The sequence below is a fragment of the Coffea arabica genome, chromosome 2c, assembly GCF_036785885.1.
Source record: "Coffea arabica cultivar ET-39 chromosome 2c, Coffea Arabica ET-39 HiFi, whole genome shotgun sequence".
Classification (NCBI taxonomy): Eukaryota; Viridiplantae; Streptophyta; class Magnoliopsida; order Gentianales; family Rubiaceae; genus Coffea; species Coffea arabica.
The window spans coordinates 22,822,450-22,838,663 of NC_092312.1; the positions used below are offsets into that span (position 1 = coordinate 22,822,450).

General features: G+C 34.9%; 1 protein-coding gene across 1 annotated transcript; it reads left to right on the top strand.

The window, feature by feature from the left end:
- Positions 1–12,427: 12,427 nt before the first annotated feature.
- LOC113726855 (homeobox-leucine zipper protein HAT4) lies at positions 12,428–16,203 on the top strand. Its single transcript, XM_027250759.2, has 4 exons — positions 12,428–13,076; positions 13,549–13,829; positions 13,947–14,026; positions 15,247–16,203. The coding sequence occupies exons 1-4, from the start codon at positions 12,869–12,871 to the stop codon at positions 15,614–15,616; spliced, it is 939 nt and encodes a 312-aa protein (XP_027106560.1). The 5' UTR covers positions 12,428–12,868; the 3' UTR covers positions 15,617–16,203.
- Positions 16,204–16,214: the final 11 nt, after the last annotated feature.

The following is a 16,214-nucleotide window of genomic DNA, read 5'->3' on the forward strand; positions in this document are numbered from 1 at the left end:
TTCATGTAATCTAGACTGTCAATTGTAGTCTGCAGTTGTAAGCAGGAACCAAGTCGGTGAAGAAGAGTCTCTCCATCCAGCCACATTGGTCAAGCAAATGGTGATTAGACTGTTTAGGATCTGATGTATTACTAAGCTTCTCAAATAGATGGTAACTAGACTTTACAAATCATAACATTTGCAATCCAACAGGAGCTATATGTTCGTCAGGAAGTTGAGTTGACAGAGTAGCTTTTCATGTAAAGATGGACTTGAAAAAAATCTTGCATTGGCAAATGGTCTTTTCTCGATCACTGTTCAAGAAATGATCCTCTCCATTATTGTTTCACATGCAATGCTTTCTTCGAACAGTTGATGGGCGGGTAACGTGCTTCAACAAGAGCGTGCCCCTTTTACTTGTTTTACATAGATATATTTCAAGTATTATATTTTTAAAAATATAAGATTAATTAAAAAATAATTAAATATAAAAAAGAATAAACAAGATTAAATAAAAAATATATATAAATATAAGAAAAAATAATAATTATTAGTATGTGTGTATATATAATTATATATGATAGATTAGATTAATACTGAGTATGTTAACGAATGCTTTAAGGGCACTCGTTAGAAAATTTTATAATTATGTTAGGGTTAGTTTTTGCACGGAACGAACTTGGTTTAGAAAGCGACCATCTTAATTTGTGACAGCAAAAGAAACAAAAATATTCCACCACATTGTGACTCTTGAAGATATGCAAAATATTCCATCCATCTGAATATTTGTGTGGGGTTCAGAATTATGAGGATGAAAATTGAACCCAGTCCAAAAAAGCCAAAATGGAACCAAACAAAATACTACTTACTAGTTGGGAGATTGGGGCGATTATCACGTGACCTTCACATGGAGACGCTCTAGCAAAGCCATGATGTTTCTTTCTTTCTTTCGGTGTACGGGGAATTAACGGGTGATGTGACCCTTAGATTAGATAACAACATCAATCAATCAATCAATTAGTATTTGTGGGTCGCTGCCACGTGCGCGAGATATATTGTTGCACACGGCCATCATCATCCCAATCATTGGAATATCAATCCCCCCATCACTGATAACAAAATTCATCCTGAAAATTTGATGCTGTGATATTAATTTATGGGCAAATTATCTGATTGGCCCTTTAACTCTTTGTCCAGGTAAAATTAAGCCCCTCAACTATTTTTTGATGACTTTAAGCCCTTGAACCTGTAAATGTGGAAAATCGTGGCCCTTTTACCCAATTTCTCCGGTTTTGCAACCGGAGGACCAATTCACACGCATGCAAGTGTGCTTCTTCAAAGGGCATTTTTGTCCGCCTGTTCTAAACAAAAAGGGCACAACTCCTTCCTCCTTCTTCTTCTTCTTTTCTTTCTTCTTTCTTCTTCCCGCTGCCTCTGTTTTGCTCTGTGCCGCCGCCCGTGCTCGCCGCCAGCTCCAAATCGATCTCGCGCTTCGCTCTCCCCACCACCAGCTCGACATCACTCCAGACGCCACCTCTGCCCCAGCTAAACTCTTCAGCCACCAGATCTGCTGCTCCCACGAACCCCCTGCATCTGCTGTTGCTCCTCTGCCGCTGACCAGTCGCGCGCCGCCATCTCACCAGCAACCCCAGCCGGCCGCGCCCCATCCTCTGTGCCGCCGCCGCTCACTCCCAAAGCCACAGTCGCGAGCCCCCTCTCCCTTCGCGCGAGCAGCCCGCCGCCATTTCGCTCGACTAAGCCCATCGCGCGCCCCCATCGCACGCCATTAGAACAGGCGGACAAAAATGCCCTTTGAAGAAGCACACTTGCATGCGTGTGAATTGGTCCTCCGGTTGCAAAACATGAGAAATTGGGTAAAAGGGCCACGATTTTCCACTTTTACAGGTTCAAGGGCTTAAAGTCATCAAAAAATAGTTGAGGGGCTTAATTTTACCTGGACAAAGAGTTAAAGGGCCAATCAGATAATTTGCCCTTAATTTATAAGCACTCCTAAAGGTCTTTTTAATCTTTCTTTGAGGTCTTTCTCTGGTTGCTAGGAAGGTGATCTAAAAGAAATACACAGACATTTTCTACTACTCATATTTCATTGGAACGGCTTATTACTATAAGCTTTTAGAAGCACAGAGTTTTCGTAGATTGGATAGTGTTGTGGAAAGATCTTGGTGAAGAAAAAGAATTTCATGGTCTAGGAGTCTGTCGTGAGAAAAAGAATTTCATGGTCTGGGAGTGTTTGGATAGCAGGTTTTTTTTCAAATAATATTTCGTTTTCATCATAAACATATTTTTCAATATATTTTTTATATTCTCAATCATCTTTTTATTTTATATACATCATATCATAAAAAATATTATAGTAATTATTTCAAATAATATTCTATACTGCATTAATTTTTGACGAAGTACTTGATTTTGCCATTTTAAGTTTGGCGACCATCTTTAATAGATCAACTACTGAATAACTTTTATTAGGTTTTGTCATTCATGACAAGTTTCAATTAATAATGTCTTTTATCTTTCCCATCAAAAGAGTCAGTACTCGAGGAAGGCGTTAATGATATTCGATAGCTACCTTTGAAGAAGATCCACTGACCACTGTCACTAGCTAATTAGTAGTAAATTTGCATATCTACGAGATATAAAAGTACCAAGCGTGGGTACTGTCTCAATTGCAATTGATTGTGGACCGGTTATTGGTGTAATATTGGCCAATTCAAGGGCATTTTCGTTATGTTAATGGTTTATGAGTTGTACATTTGTTGGTGATTGCATGGTGTTACATTAGATCGGTTATTGGTGTAATATTGGCCAATTCAAGGAACTAATCATTCCTAATTAGAATTAGAAATATATGATATAAAATCAAATATATATATAAGTATAAAAAATAATTCAAAACTGAAAATTTTAACTAATTTAACGATACTAAAACTATTTACTATCGAATAGTAGATGATAATTAGAATTTAATCGACAGATAAAAAATCAAAATTCTATATCGCTACATTAATCATTGTGCTCTATAATATTCAATAATTTATTTAAAATTCTATTTTATTCTTTTCTAGATCCATATCGATTATGAATAGATAAGAAGTAATAGTTATTAACTAAGATTCTAATAGTTTATGGAATTCCTATCCATATAAAATGGATATTATATGAGCCCAAACAAACATGATAACTCATAAAAGAAATTATAACATATCAAAGGAACAATAAAAAATAAAACAAAATAATCCTTACCAAATTATCAGCAAAAACATATCGTTGATAATGTTGACCCATATTAATGCTACGGTGAATAAGACTCTTCTCAACAATAACAACCTGGACAATCCAACCGCGAAATCCATCATTCAACTGATTGATAGATACTAAATTTTGTTCCATAACAATAAACCACAAAGCAAAAAAAAAAAAAAAAGAAATAATTTCTCCACACTAAATAGCCCACGCTTTTATAGCGGCAAAAACAAAAACAAAAACTAATTAATATCCATTTAGGCATAACAAACCTAATACATAATTATCTCTCATGTAAGTATATTTACTCCAAATTCAATGACAGATATATCATTATTATAGACAAATATTCGCAATACATGCACGTGAATTTCCATTGGGAAACCATTACATGCATTGCATTATAAATAGAACCCTAAAATTATACATGCCAAGCTTAAACCTGGGCATTGCCGCCGCGCCTTTGCGTGGCACCCGAAAACTAGTATTCACAAGTACGTGGGAGATTTTGGGATCCCTTTTAAGGATTATAGTTTCAAGTTAAAATCATCGTTCGATAATCGATAGTGGAATAAGTATTTTAAAATTTTAGATTGTATTAATTTCATCATTTAAAATTTGAATTACTATTGTCCTTAAAAAGAGAAACAGAGCGAGTAGTTCCCTCAAGAGAAGAGATCAGAGATGTATTTCAAATAGGGTTTTTTCTAACACACCTAACCTACCATATATATGCACGTACTAACATTGAATATAATTATTATTCTCCCTTGTATTTATATATTTTTTCATAATTAGTATCCTCTCTTATATTTATATAATTTTTCTATTTAATCTTATCTACTCTCTTTTGTATTTGTTTACTTTTTTTTTTAATTAATCTTATTTTAAAAAATATATAAAACTTGATCTTAATATGGCACTCGTTAGACAACTGTTCCAAATATGAATGTAATACTGAACAAAAAACATGTCGAGAAAACCTTAGGTCTAATGGTTGAGATGGGAACTCCAAAATTTAGAGACCTTCTTGTGTTCTAATTTTTTTTTCCCCTTTATCGCTTCTCAAATCCTATTCTTCTCATTTTTAAAACTTTTTTAAAACATATCTTGGCATTATGTGAAGGGCAATTTGAATCATAAGAACAAAGGGCATTTTGAATATTGTTACGGAACATGTCAAGGAGTAAAGAAAATCATGAAAACGCCAAGCATTTAAATAAAAAGGCATTTGCATGTACATTAGAAGGAAGATCCATTAATCCAAATAACCTTTTATGGTTATAGAACTAGTAGGACTCAAAACTTTCTATATGTGTTACTAGAGTTTCATCTGGCAAGAGCGGTGGAATGCAATGATGCGTGTAGATTTTCTTCAAAATGCATTGGAAAAATAAAGAAAAAAGAAAAAAAAAAAAGGGAATGGTAATAGGAAGGGGAGACTAATGATTGGAGAAGATTGGATGTAGGTGGAGAGGAGACAAGATGACACAAAACAAGTCGGGAATGGGACCAAGCGTGTCCCGTCACGCCTATCGAAAATCTATTTTCAACATATTGAAACGGTGCCTCAGCCTGCGCCCGGGCTGTGGGCACGCACACGGCACCAAAAGTCCACACTCACGTGAACGCTGCCTGGTTTTCCTCATCTTTACTCAACTCAAAACCCTACTTCCCACGTGAACCCCCAGCCCTATCCCCATCCCAGTCCCCTCCTCTCCTCCATTCATTCCAGATTCCTCATTCCTCCCGCCCCTCCCCATGTTTTCTTAAAAAGAAAAAAAAAAAAAAAAACTGGATCTTCATCCTTCTCCTCCTCCTGCTTCGGCTTCCAATTCCATAAGAACGTGCAACCCTTCATCTACTCTGACAAAAAATGCCAAGCTCCAATCGTAATTGGCTTCATTAGGTACCAAAAAGACAAAAAGAAAAAAAAAAGTGGTAAAATTTTACAAAATATTATCCACAATCGACTCTAACGAATAATTACCTAGATGAATATGTATGATCCGTCCTTTCGCTAATTAAGTCGTGTTGTTGCTAATTAATAACAAAAAAAATATATGGTCCTGGTTAAAGCTAAAATGTTAATGCTTGAGCTAAAGTTGGAGGCACTCCCACCATGCTGCTAATTCTATAGCAACTGAAAATGAAAATCATTGCCAAATGCATGTCTCAGATTGCAAAATTGAACATGCCTGCATGGTTATCGACTCTGAGTATTAAGCCTACACGGATGCATGCGAAAACCTGCACGGTAGCCGTAGAAATTCTTTTTTTTTTTTTTGTAATGATAACTGTCGTATAATCTATTCTAAATAATCGCCTAGATAACTACTCCCTCCCTTTTTTTATAACTGACGTTTAAGGTTTTGCACACCAATTAAGAAAAAATTTTCATTGTTTAAATCTATACACTACTTTTCTTTTGTACCCTCATTAATTGTCCAATTCACTCATGTTTTTTCTCACTAGAGTATTAAATGGTACTGTTTTACTAGACTAAAAGCAATGCAAACTAACTCCCACTAATTATGAAAAGAGAGATAAAAGGGTAAAATTGTGAAAAAATAATTAATGCTGCATGGGGATAATACAACGACAGATAAAAATACTTAAGAGCAAATTTCTTAAACGTCAGTTATAAAAAAAGGGAGCGAGTAGTAATAAGTTACTTTGTGTTGTTTCCTCCTTTGAAGAATCATCGTACAATTTCCCAGATTGAGGTGGTGCCTTGTGAGTGTCTTGAGTTGTGAGCTACGTGCTAATAAATGTTTGTTTCCTTTCTTAATTTCTTCCTTTTTTTTTCTCCCACATTACTCCAATATATATAAACCCCCAAAACCCTACATCCCCAAAAAGGCAAAAAAAAAAAAAAAAAAAAAGGAGGTGTGAGATAGTAAGTCATATGGCTGTCACCTGCAAGCTGGTATACTAGCTAGTACGGATTTGGATGGCAGAATGATTCAAGAATTCGTCTGAATAGTTGAATACTACAACTGTGTTTACAGGAACGAAGAAGAAAAATAAGATCTCTCGATCAATGGCGCCATACGTGGGAACATTCCATCGTTAACAGGTGTCTATGCCAATTTGCCGATTAGCATGTCTGTGCTACTCAGTTATCATCATCCGAAGCTGATGATATATTATAGTATAGTAATCTCTTGTCCCATGGGATGAGATATTATTTTTTGTTTTATACATATATTGATATAGTTCCACATCCTTTATCAATATACCATCCCCTCAAGTTAGTACATTTTAAGAAGCTTATATAATTGATTAATTGCTAATTAATTTAGGACCTGAGCATGAAACCAAAGTCATTATGATACAACAAATCAACAGTACTAAAAGTTACAGTCGCACAGAGATTGGGTGCCATTTTGATTGTGAGTTTTCGTGGGAAAGTATTTAAAATGTTCTTTTACATTTCTCATATGCCTGTTTATTTCGAAACAAGACCTTAAAATTTGAGAATGTGACAATAAAACCAAAAAGAAAGCAAACCCACATTCTTATTCTTGTAGTATTATATAAGAATGAATTGTGGTCAAAGGGGGTTTGAATTTTAACCGCATGAATATGATTTTTTGAAAATATGAAATGTTGTGTAATTTTTTTAAAACTTTTGGTATAAATAAGGGCAGCATGTGTTTAGTTATATTTACCGAAATGTCCTCATTTTGATACATTTAAAATTTTGATTTATGGAGACATCTAGATATTTCTGTAATATTGAATTATTTTGCAATCGTTTTTGCATCGAGTACAACTCATATAAACTTATGTGTTGGTGTAATTATTGAAATGGTGTTATAGACACATTTAATTGAAGTATGGCTTTTATTGTGTAATTAATACAAAGACATATCAACACGTTGTGCAATTAACACGTTACTATAACTAGACATTAGAGGGTATTTCTTTGTTTGAAACAGCTTATATCTCTTCTTGGACGATTTTCAACTGACATCTTTAGGAGTTTTTTGAGAATAATAAAATTATAAAAGTATTGATAAAATAAAATATATAAGTATGTGATGCAATTAAAATGTACTATTATTAGTTTTGTCATATTTAATGACTATTTTTTTTTCAAAATATATATTATTTATTCAATAAAAAATTATCTCTAGTCATAAATACCAAACGTCCGGGCCATATGCGGCCAGTCTCCCGCTATTGTTAGTGTATGGTTTGACTTGCGAAAGATAAAAAGGGGAAGTAAAGGAGTAAATTACTTTAGAAAAAGGAAAAGGTGAAAGGAGGAAAAAGAAAGCGAGAGCTGCCAACATCAACGCGTGTACCGTAGAGCCCGACTTAGCGAGTGCGAATGGGATAAACTGGATCAAAATTATGGGAAATGATTCAAAGAAAGAGTATCCAATGATTGTACAGAGAAGTGTGTCGGGTCAACACTCGACAGAGTGACACGCACGAGGGGTAGGAGTTTGGGTCCGACGTGCTGCCACGTGGGCATGCATTTGCATGCTTGCGCACGTGAAGCTCTGCAGCTTTCCTGCTTGACCTTCTCTCTTCTTTGTCCCTCTCTTACATCCTTTTCACTCAGAACCAGCTCTGCCCCTTTGGTATAGCTTGTTTTGACCAGTTTTTCACCCAAAAAAAAAAAAAAAGTATATATATATATATATATATATATATATTTGTTTTTTCACTTCAAATACGTTTTTCAACTATATTTTTAATTTATACATTTTCCAATTATGAATTTTACAGTGAGAGTTCTTAAAACATCTCAAAAAAAGGACCATCAAAATGCAGTACATATACATACATATGGATGACAATTTTTAGAATAGTTTGTACAAAAATATTGGCTTCATTTGTTTGCATTACGTTTCAAACATTCTAAATTTTTATCATTTTCTCCGACCATCTTTTTATCTCGAATATTTTTCCCTATAAAGTTGCTAGAACATCCAAAAACCATCACCTGAATGGAACCAAGATCTTCAGATGGGTTATTTTTTTTTTAAAAAACATTTAATACATTTTTCTAGCTATTTTCTTATCTTAATGCACTCTTTACAATCAAGTCATAAGTAGACCATTCTTCTGTTTTCTTTTTTCTTTTTTCTTTCTTTTGTAAATGCATCCAAGAAATGGTATAATGTAAAATGATTTTGTCATACATTGTAGAAGTTTTTTAGGTAAAAAGGTGGTTGTAAAAGTTTTTTTTTTTTTTTTGAAATTCACAAACCAAATGGATCTTGAACCTACGTGCAACTTCTCGCTTTAACTGACGAGCCAAATAAATAGCTAATTGAGATTTTTATTAACGACCATGAATTATGGTCACATATATATATTGGCAGGCGGAGGGAGTTGCGATTGACCAAATAACTTTCTTGAACGTAAGCTTGACAGATACATTATAGAAAAATAGAGATAAAGATATTTTATGATGCATTCAACATAGATGATTTATTTACATAATTCAACTATTATTTTAAAATTTTTATTCAGTAGGAAAGTAGGACTTAACAGGCGGAATCGAATAACAGGATTTGAAATTAGAACTTCTAATTCTGGGGGGTCTCAAAAGTGGTCCAAAATTTTGAGTTATTTTTGAAAAAGGAAGTTTTGACTATTGGAAGGATAATTTTAGATTATTTACCCTTGATCATCTTTAGTTTGATGGTCCTAAAGTCACTTTAAAGCCACCATTTCATTTTCGATTGTGACTTTAAAATTGCCCTCTAAAATAGTGAAATTTCTATTTTGAGAAAAATAAATAATTTGGTCTAATTTGGGATGTACCAATAAACACTGGATTATATAGATGAAAAAAAAAATCCTATTAAACACCATTTGAATGTAAGGGTAACTTTCATCAGAGTCTAGCTCGGATTAAACTCAAATAATTTGAAATTTTTACCTATAAACTTTAATTTTACACTAATCAAACCAAAATTAAATAAATTTTAAAAGCTTATCAAATATAAAATATTATTCAATTTAACTTGAATAGTTAACAAATTAAATTCCAAAACTCTTACCCAGTCAAATTCGATTTGATATAAAGTAGTATGATTTCTCTTTTAAAGCCTTGCTTGCTAGGTGTTCCTCTTGTCTCTTCCCCAAGCAGAAAAATTGGGCTATGTGACTTCTTGGGCAATGAATTACAGAACAGCACTATTTTGTTCCAATTATGTTCGCTCTTCAATTCCTCGCTTTGATGTAGTTCATGGGCATTAGTGCAGACCCTACGCGTCTCACGCGCATTTCACATCGCTGGGCCCACCTTTTGTGGTACTCCATAGAGCCCCTGTTTCTGTTTAGTTTAGTACTTCATCCGTTCCACTTTGACAGTCCCGTTTCCTTTTTTCGTCTGTCCCAAATTATAGTCCACTTTCTAATTGAAGAATGTAGTTGTATTTTAATTTTTTTAAAATACCCTTATTCAATGTAAGTTGTTGTTACTATAAATCTACCCTATTTAATGAGAGTTGATTTTTTTTTTACCATCAATTCAAGTTCTCGTAAAGTTATACCATATTTAATGTGAGAATATTTTAGAAAAATAGTAATCTAAATTTACTTTTCTAACAAAGTTAACTACTTTTTCTTAAACTGTGTGAAAAAAAAAAGGGCTATCAAAGTGGAAGTGGGACGGAGGGAGTATTATTTTCACAAACTTTGGAGCGGCGCGTGGATTGAAGATCGTGCAGATTTGCCTGATGCCTCTCACGGGAGAAGGAGAATCAACTCAGTCAGCGGTCAACGATAGAAAAAGCTGCTTTGCAACGAGAAGTTACCTGTAGAGACTTGAGAGATTTCCCCAGAAAAAGAGAAAAGTAAAAAGACAATTAAAAGGTTCAAAAAAAAAAAAAGAAAAAAAAAAACGACAAAGAAGAGAAGTTTTCGAAGGCAACAAAGGACAAAGAAGAAGTTACATTTTACGTACTTTTATTACCTAAAAAAAAAAAAACTGTAATATTCAAGTTTCCCACCACAACAAGTAACCGAAGGGAAAAAAAAAGTAAACGAATGGAGCAATTGCCTTTTGAGTTGAATTGAGGATTAGGTTTAAAATTTCTTCCTCTCTATTATTGGAAAAAATAATAAACGAAGGAATATATGATGTAATATATATAAAATAAAAAAAATAATAAAAACCAATAATGATTATTTGGTTACTTTATATTCACAATCACATGAGTATTTTTACCTGCAATAAGAACCTTCAAATGATCGATTTTAGAGGGAGACAGGTACTAAAAACTGAAGTTATTTTCATTCTTTAGATGGATTACTTCAACACCAAGTAAATTTCAACATGGTAAATTCAGCAATAGATTAACCATTTGCATCACTATTTACATGGTCTTATAACTATGCCTTATTTTCATGCTTTTTTTTTTAAATTTTTTTAGTGTAAGTGGAATAGTTTGAAACCGAAACTCTCATTTACATCTCGTCTGTATCACCTAACCCATCTGTCCCTCCCCCCAATTTCATGCTTATTGACGATTAAATCAGTTTTTCTCATACATAAGCTTCCGCTGGCATTAGGGGGGGAAAAAAAAAGAGCTCCCGTTGGGTCTGCAAAACCCTGACAAAAATGGTCGATAGATCTTGAAGATGATAAATTTGAAATTTTGGGAAATGCTATGGTTTTTATCAATACTTAAAAAATAGGAGCCTTATAGATTGAAGCCGCCTATCCATAAAAAAAAATAGCAAGATAAAGAAACATGTCTAAATTCACGTGCCATTACAAATTCAAAGTATCATTTGTGGACATAAGAAGCCATTTTGTTTTGTTTTTCTTTCTCACTCCCATGGATGCATATTTGCTTTTATCATGCTACTATTAACTTTAATGGAGCGAATTCTAGGTTAATTTTAATATCTTAGAAATTAGTTTTCTACAACTTGAAAAAATAAATTAAACTTGAAATGACTAAAAGTTCATAATTTGGGATTTCCCTTTTATCAATACTCTTAACAAAAAAAATCACTATTTTAATCCCTAATTTGTAGGGTTTTGGCTAATGTAGTTCCTTTTTTATGATTTATTATGATCGACATCTACCAATATTAATCCCTTATCTTTTATCAAAGTGACCAATAAACTTTGAGAAAACATTAGGAGAAAACTAATGTATAAGTCACACGCGGATGATCAAAACAACAAATAGATGATCAATTTGGCGTCATTAAGAAGATTTTAAATGTTGTGACACTGGGTCTGTTTGGATACCGTATTATTTGAAATAATTATTATATCACTTTTTATGCACGATTGATAGGTCCGGATCGGGCGGTTTCGATTTTCCAAGAGGCCAAGTATGGCCACGCAATAGGTCGACAGATGTCGTAGACTTTTTCCCTGTATTTTTCACCTATTATTAATAAAGTTTTCTTCTTTAAAAAAAAAGATATAACGTATATATGATAAAAATGTGATTAAAAATATAAAAAAAATTAAAAATATATTTACGATATTAGTGAAATATTATTTGAAAAAAATAAGATATTCAAACAAATCTAGTATAAAAATATGTAACTAACAGAAGTACCCAAGAGTGTTTTTTTTGGGTTTGTTTTTATTTCGTATAAAACTAGTAAAATCTCTGAGTCACAACCGTCTGCATAATATGCATTAAAGATAAGCTCATTGGTACTACACACATGTTACAATTCTGAAACAAAGAAGATTGAAACCAGTTTATAGTTTGTACGCTAAAAAGAAAATCCCATTCGGTCAACAAAAGTTACCCCCAGAGTATCATGCTCAAATCTCATCTCATCAACACTTGCAACAGTATCGAGAGAGAGAGAGAAGAGAGAAGAGAGTTACAGCCGGCAGATATTAATTAACAGACAGACACCCATAATGCCCAAAGTCGAATACAGAACAATTGTAAATTTTTTTCAGGTTTTGTTTTTTGTGAGAGACAGTAGTAGTAATTGTAGAAGTTACTACTAGTACGAAAAGGTTTTGACCAAGACCCCCATCATGTTCATCCACCGTTACAGAAGTTGATCAAGGAAAAAGGGAAAGAAAGAAAGAAGGAAAGAGAGAAAGAAAGAAACAAGGAAAGAGAGAAAGAAAAGAAGCCATCCATTCCATGCAGAGGGGCAAATTGCCAAAGTGCAAAAACAACAAAAGCGAGAACAAAGCCAATCCCTTTGTCATCATTGAACCAATAGCCATCCTCTGACACAAGTCATCATTGAACATCTGCAGCTATATTACCATTACACACTCTCTCCCTCCCTCACTCTCCCGCCCCCCTCCTGTCACACATCTGCATCATCACACTAGCAAATAGGTATTCTCCCTCCCCCCTCCTTTCACACACCTGTATCATCACACTAGCAAGTAGGTACAGGAGCACTAGTATTCATATGTAGCTTCTGACCTATTGTTTTGCCTCATCTGTAATTGCACTCTGTCCATTGGGAAAAAGAAAAAGCTGTAACCCTTCTGCACTGATACAAAAGTAAGACCAGCCCATATCTCTTCTTTCTGTCCCCTCCTTTGTTCCTTTGGGAATCCTCTAATTAAGACCCCCTCTAAAGCGTCAAAGTTCTTCTAAGGAGTTGACACTTGAAAGGGAGAAAAAGCAGAGAAAGTAGAAACAGAAAAATGGGTGAGAAAGATGATGGTTTGAGGTTGAGTTTGAGCTTGGGATGTGGAGATGATGAAAAGCGGGAGAAGATAAGTCAATCACCTCAACCTTTCCCGTTGAAACTCATGAGGTCTACTTTGCCTTTCGTGCAACAACGGAACCAGCAGCAGCTGCTGCTGCTGCAAAAGTCCTCCTTTCTTGCTGATGCGTTTCCATCATCTTCTGGTAGATTTCCTCTTTCCAAAATTGTATCTTTCCTTTTTCAGTTCCTTGTGTAAGACTTTGGTCATGTCCGTTTATTTTTTCCTCTTGATCTTTGACCAAATCTGAGCATGTTTGATGTTTTATTGCAAAGTAACACGTTCATTCTTCTTTTTGACAATTTCAAGAAATTGTTACCAGTTTACGCTAACACGGTAAAAGAACAAAAATTGAAATGTTTGTTTAATGAAATGGCTTTGTTATTCTAGCATATTTTAAACTGTGAAAGGCTCATAATGATTGTTCTGTTACATCATTTGGTAAATTCGTTAAAGCTTCCATTTTTGTTTGAGAGAGACTGAAAATGAAAACAAGGCAACTGTTAGCGCAAACTGATCTCTGTTTCCGTGCTGTAAAACTGTTTTTTCCTTTTCATTTTTTCCCTCCCATCTTCTCTGATAGTAATGAGTTTCTGTTTCTTGATTTGTATTTATAGAAAGAAATGCTGCTGAGCCCAGATCATCTCTTCGAGGAATTGATGTAAATCGACCGGCAACAGTGATAGACTGTGATGAAGAAGTCATGGTGTCATCACCAAACAGTACGGTGTCAAGCGTGAGTGGGAAGAGAAGCGAGAGGGAAGAAAATGAGGCAGAAAGGGGTTCAAGTTCTCTGGAGGATGACGGTGGCGACGCGGCGAGAAAGAAGTTGAGGCTATCCAAGGAACAAGCAGCTCTTCTTGAGGAGACCTTCAAGGAGCACAACACTCTAAATCCGGTTAGTGGCAGTTTTGGTAAATTTTTGGTGATTTGGAGGTTTTTTTCTCGATAGGAGTTATTCTGTTTTGTACTCATGCTGAGTTGGTGTTTTGTACTATGTTTACTTGTTGTGCAGAAGCAAAAATTGGCTTTAGCCAAACAGCTAAACCTGAGGCCAAGACAGGTGGAGGTCTGGTTTCAGAATAGAAGGGCAAGGTGAGTCAGTACTTGTGTGTCTCTGGTTTCAGTAACATTTAACCAGTGTGGTGATATATTTAGCACAAATATATCTGTATTGAACTTTCTTTGAAGAAGAACCAAATACTGACTTTACCGATAACAGGATGCTGAATCTTGAGCCATAGACAACCAGATTTATGTTTCAAAGCAGAAGGGAAGTCTATCCATATGGCATTATCCATGCTATTATAAGAACAATTTATAGTAATCTTAGGTGCTCTTTGAAGGTCAACTTAGAATAGAGTACCAGATATCATACCATTGGATATAGTATTCGCTGAAACAAAACAGCTCAGTCTAAAGCTAAAGGTGTACATGACTTGTTAGAAATACAAGAGCAAGCTGGGCTTTCCGCTGATGCAAGTCTACTCTTGGTATCATTTGGCAAAGACATTACTCGCTTGGAAATCCTTTTAGTGAAATCAACTTAGGGTACAACATATACATGTTTCGGAAAATTTCTGAGAGAGTCCACTATCCATTGAATCAACTGTTTTTGTAGGAGGAGGCAAGGTGAAAATTTTAGCTAATTGTTGCTAAGTTGTTATTGATACTTTGGAAAGGGTATTATTTGCCAGCAAATGTTTGAGACACACGTGCCTTGCACAGTTTCTACAAGATGTTATAGCAACTCTTTAAAGATGGAGCTATGTGGCATTTGTTGATCTTTTAACCGATTTAACGAAGTGCAAAGGATTGTAATTTACTTGAGTTGGTCGTTTACTAGGATTTCCAAATAGTAATGGTTGGCGAGGACAGACCAGTAGCAAAGAAGTAAATTTCATGACCTTTTTTTCTTTTAATCTCAATTTCAGATATAAAAATTACTCATTGGATCGATTTTGTGTAAAACCAGACTGGTCATTGCATTCTCAAACTTGAGTTGTATGGGGGTAACAGACTTGTTGCACTTCCATCAAAATGGCTTTTTCAGCGCTTAAATTCGTAAATTGCCAAAGAGCTTAGATATTCTGTTATCTATTTCTTTGTGTTGCGTTAGCTAAAACTTATGGATGATGGATTAGGAAAGGAAGTAGACATTTAATTTTCATATCAAAGTAACAGGTAGTTGGTGGCCATTTTCAATGGAAGTCTAGAGTCTAAATGCTAGCCATAGATGTCACTGTGGTTCAGCATCGTTGATCTTTCTATGACCAACCTTTTTGAAGTGTGAATAGAACGTTTTCATGCTGCAGGACAAAGTTGAAGCAAACAGAAGTTGACTGTGAGTACTTGAAACGTTGTTGTGAAAATCTGACAGAGGAAAACAGGAGATTGCAGAAGGAGGTGAACGAACTCAGAGCACTCAAGCTTTCTCCACAGTTCTATATGAACATGAATCCCCCGACCACCCTTACTATGTGCCCTCAGTGTGAGAGAGTGGCCGTCTCAGCATCTTCATCGTCCTCAGCTGCAGCAGCATCAACATCACTAGCTGCGACAAGCACTGGCATCCCTCGTCAACAGAACCCACTGACCGGTTCAAACCAACATTCAATGCCAAAGAATCCTTGGGCTGCAATCTTCCCCAATCAATCGCATGGTGTCCGCCAGCCCCGGTCATAAATTTCCTTAAAAAGTTCATCATGTTCGTGGAAAGATGGATAGCAGGATAGGTGTAGCAAGAAAATGGCAGGAGCAGCGGAAGAAGTTCAGCTTTTGCTTCGAGAAGATAGATTTGTAAAGGGTAACAGGTGGTCCATCTGTGGGGAGAGCTTTGTCCATAAAACGGAGAGTAGATCAGTTGGGATAAAAAGAAGGGAATCCGAGTATCTTCGTTTTTGTTTATCAAATGACAAATGATTAAAATTTAGATACAAGTGTGGTTAATGTCGGAAATGAAGGGAACATTATTTGTTGTTCTAGTGTTTTATTAGTTTCCAATGTAAGATATATTGTTAGTCATGATGACCTACGTACTTCTCTTGTATAGATTAATTCCAGGGAAATATATGGTTAGGCTGTGGTATAAACAGTACACTAACGTCAATCAAAAGTCATCATCAAAGTATTATGGTGGGCCATTATTTGTTTAGTAGATAGGAGATAAAGAAACGACTCGCTGTCATTGTATTGTTTAGCGATAAATGATTGATATTAGTGTATCACCTAATATATCATATGATATAATGCATTCAATTTTTTTCCTATCATTTCAACTTTC

What these genes read in the sequence shown, in the direction of transcription:
- LOC113726855 (XM_027250759.2), top strand. Translation starts at nt 12,869, where the DNA reads ATGGGTGAGAAAGATGATGGTTTGAGGTTGAGTTTGAGCTTGGGATGT. An exon ending in AGCACAACACTCTAAATCCG is followed by an intron (nt 13,830 to 13,946) that starts GTTAGTGGCAGT and finishes CTTGTTGTGCAG; the next exon opens with AAGCAAAAATTGGCTTTAGC. An exon ending in TTTCAGAATAGAAGGGCAAG is followed by an intron (nt 14,027 to 15,246) that starts GTGAGTCAGTAC and finishes TTCATGCTGCAG; the next exon opens with GACAAAGTTGAAGCAAACAG.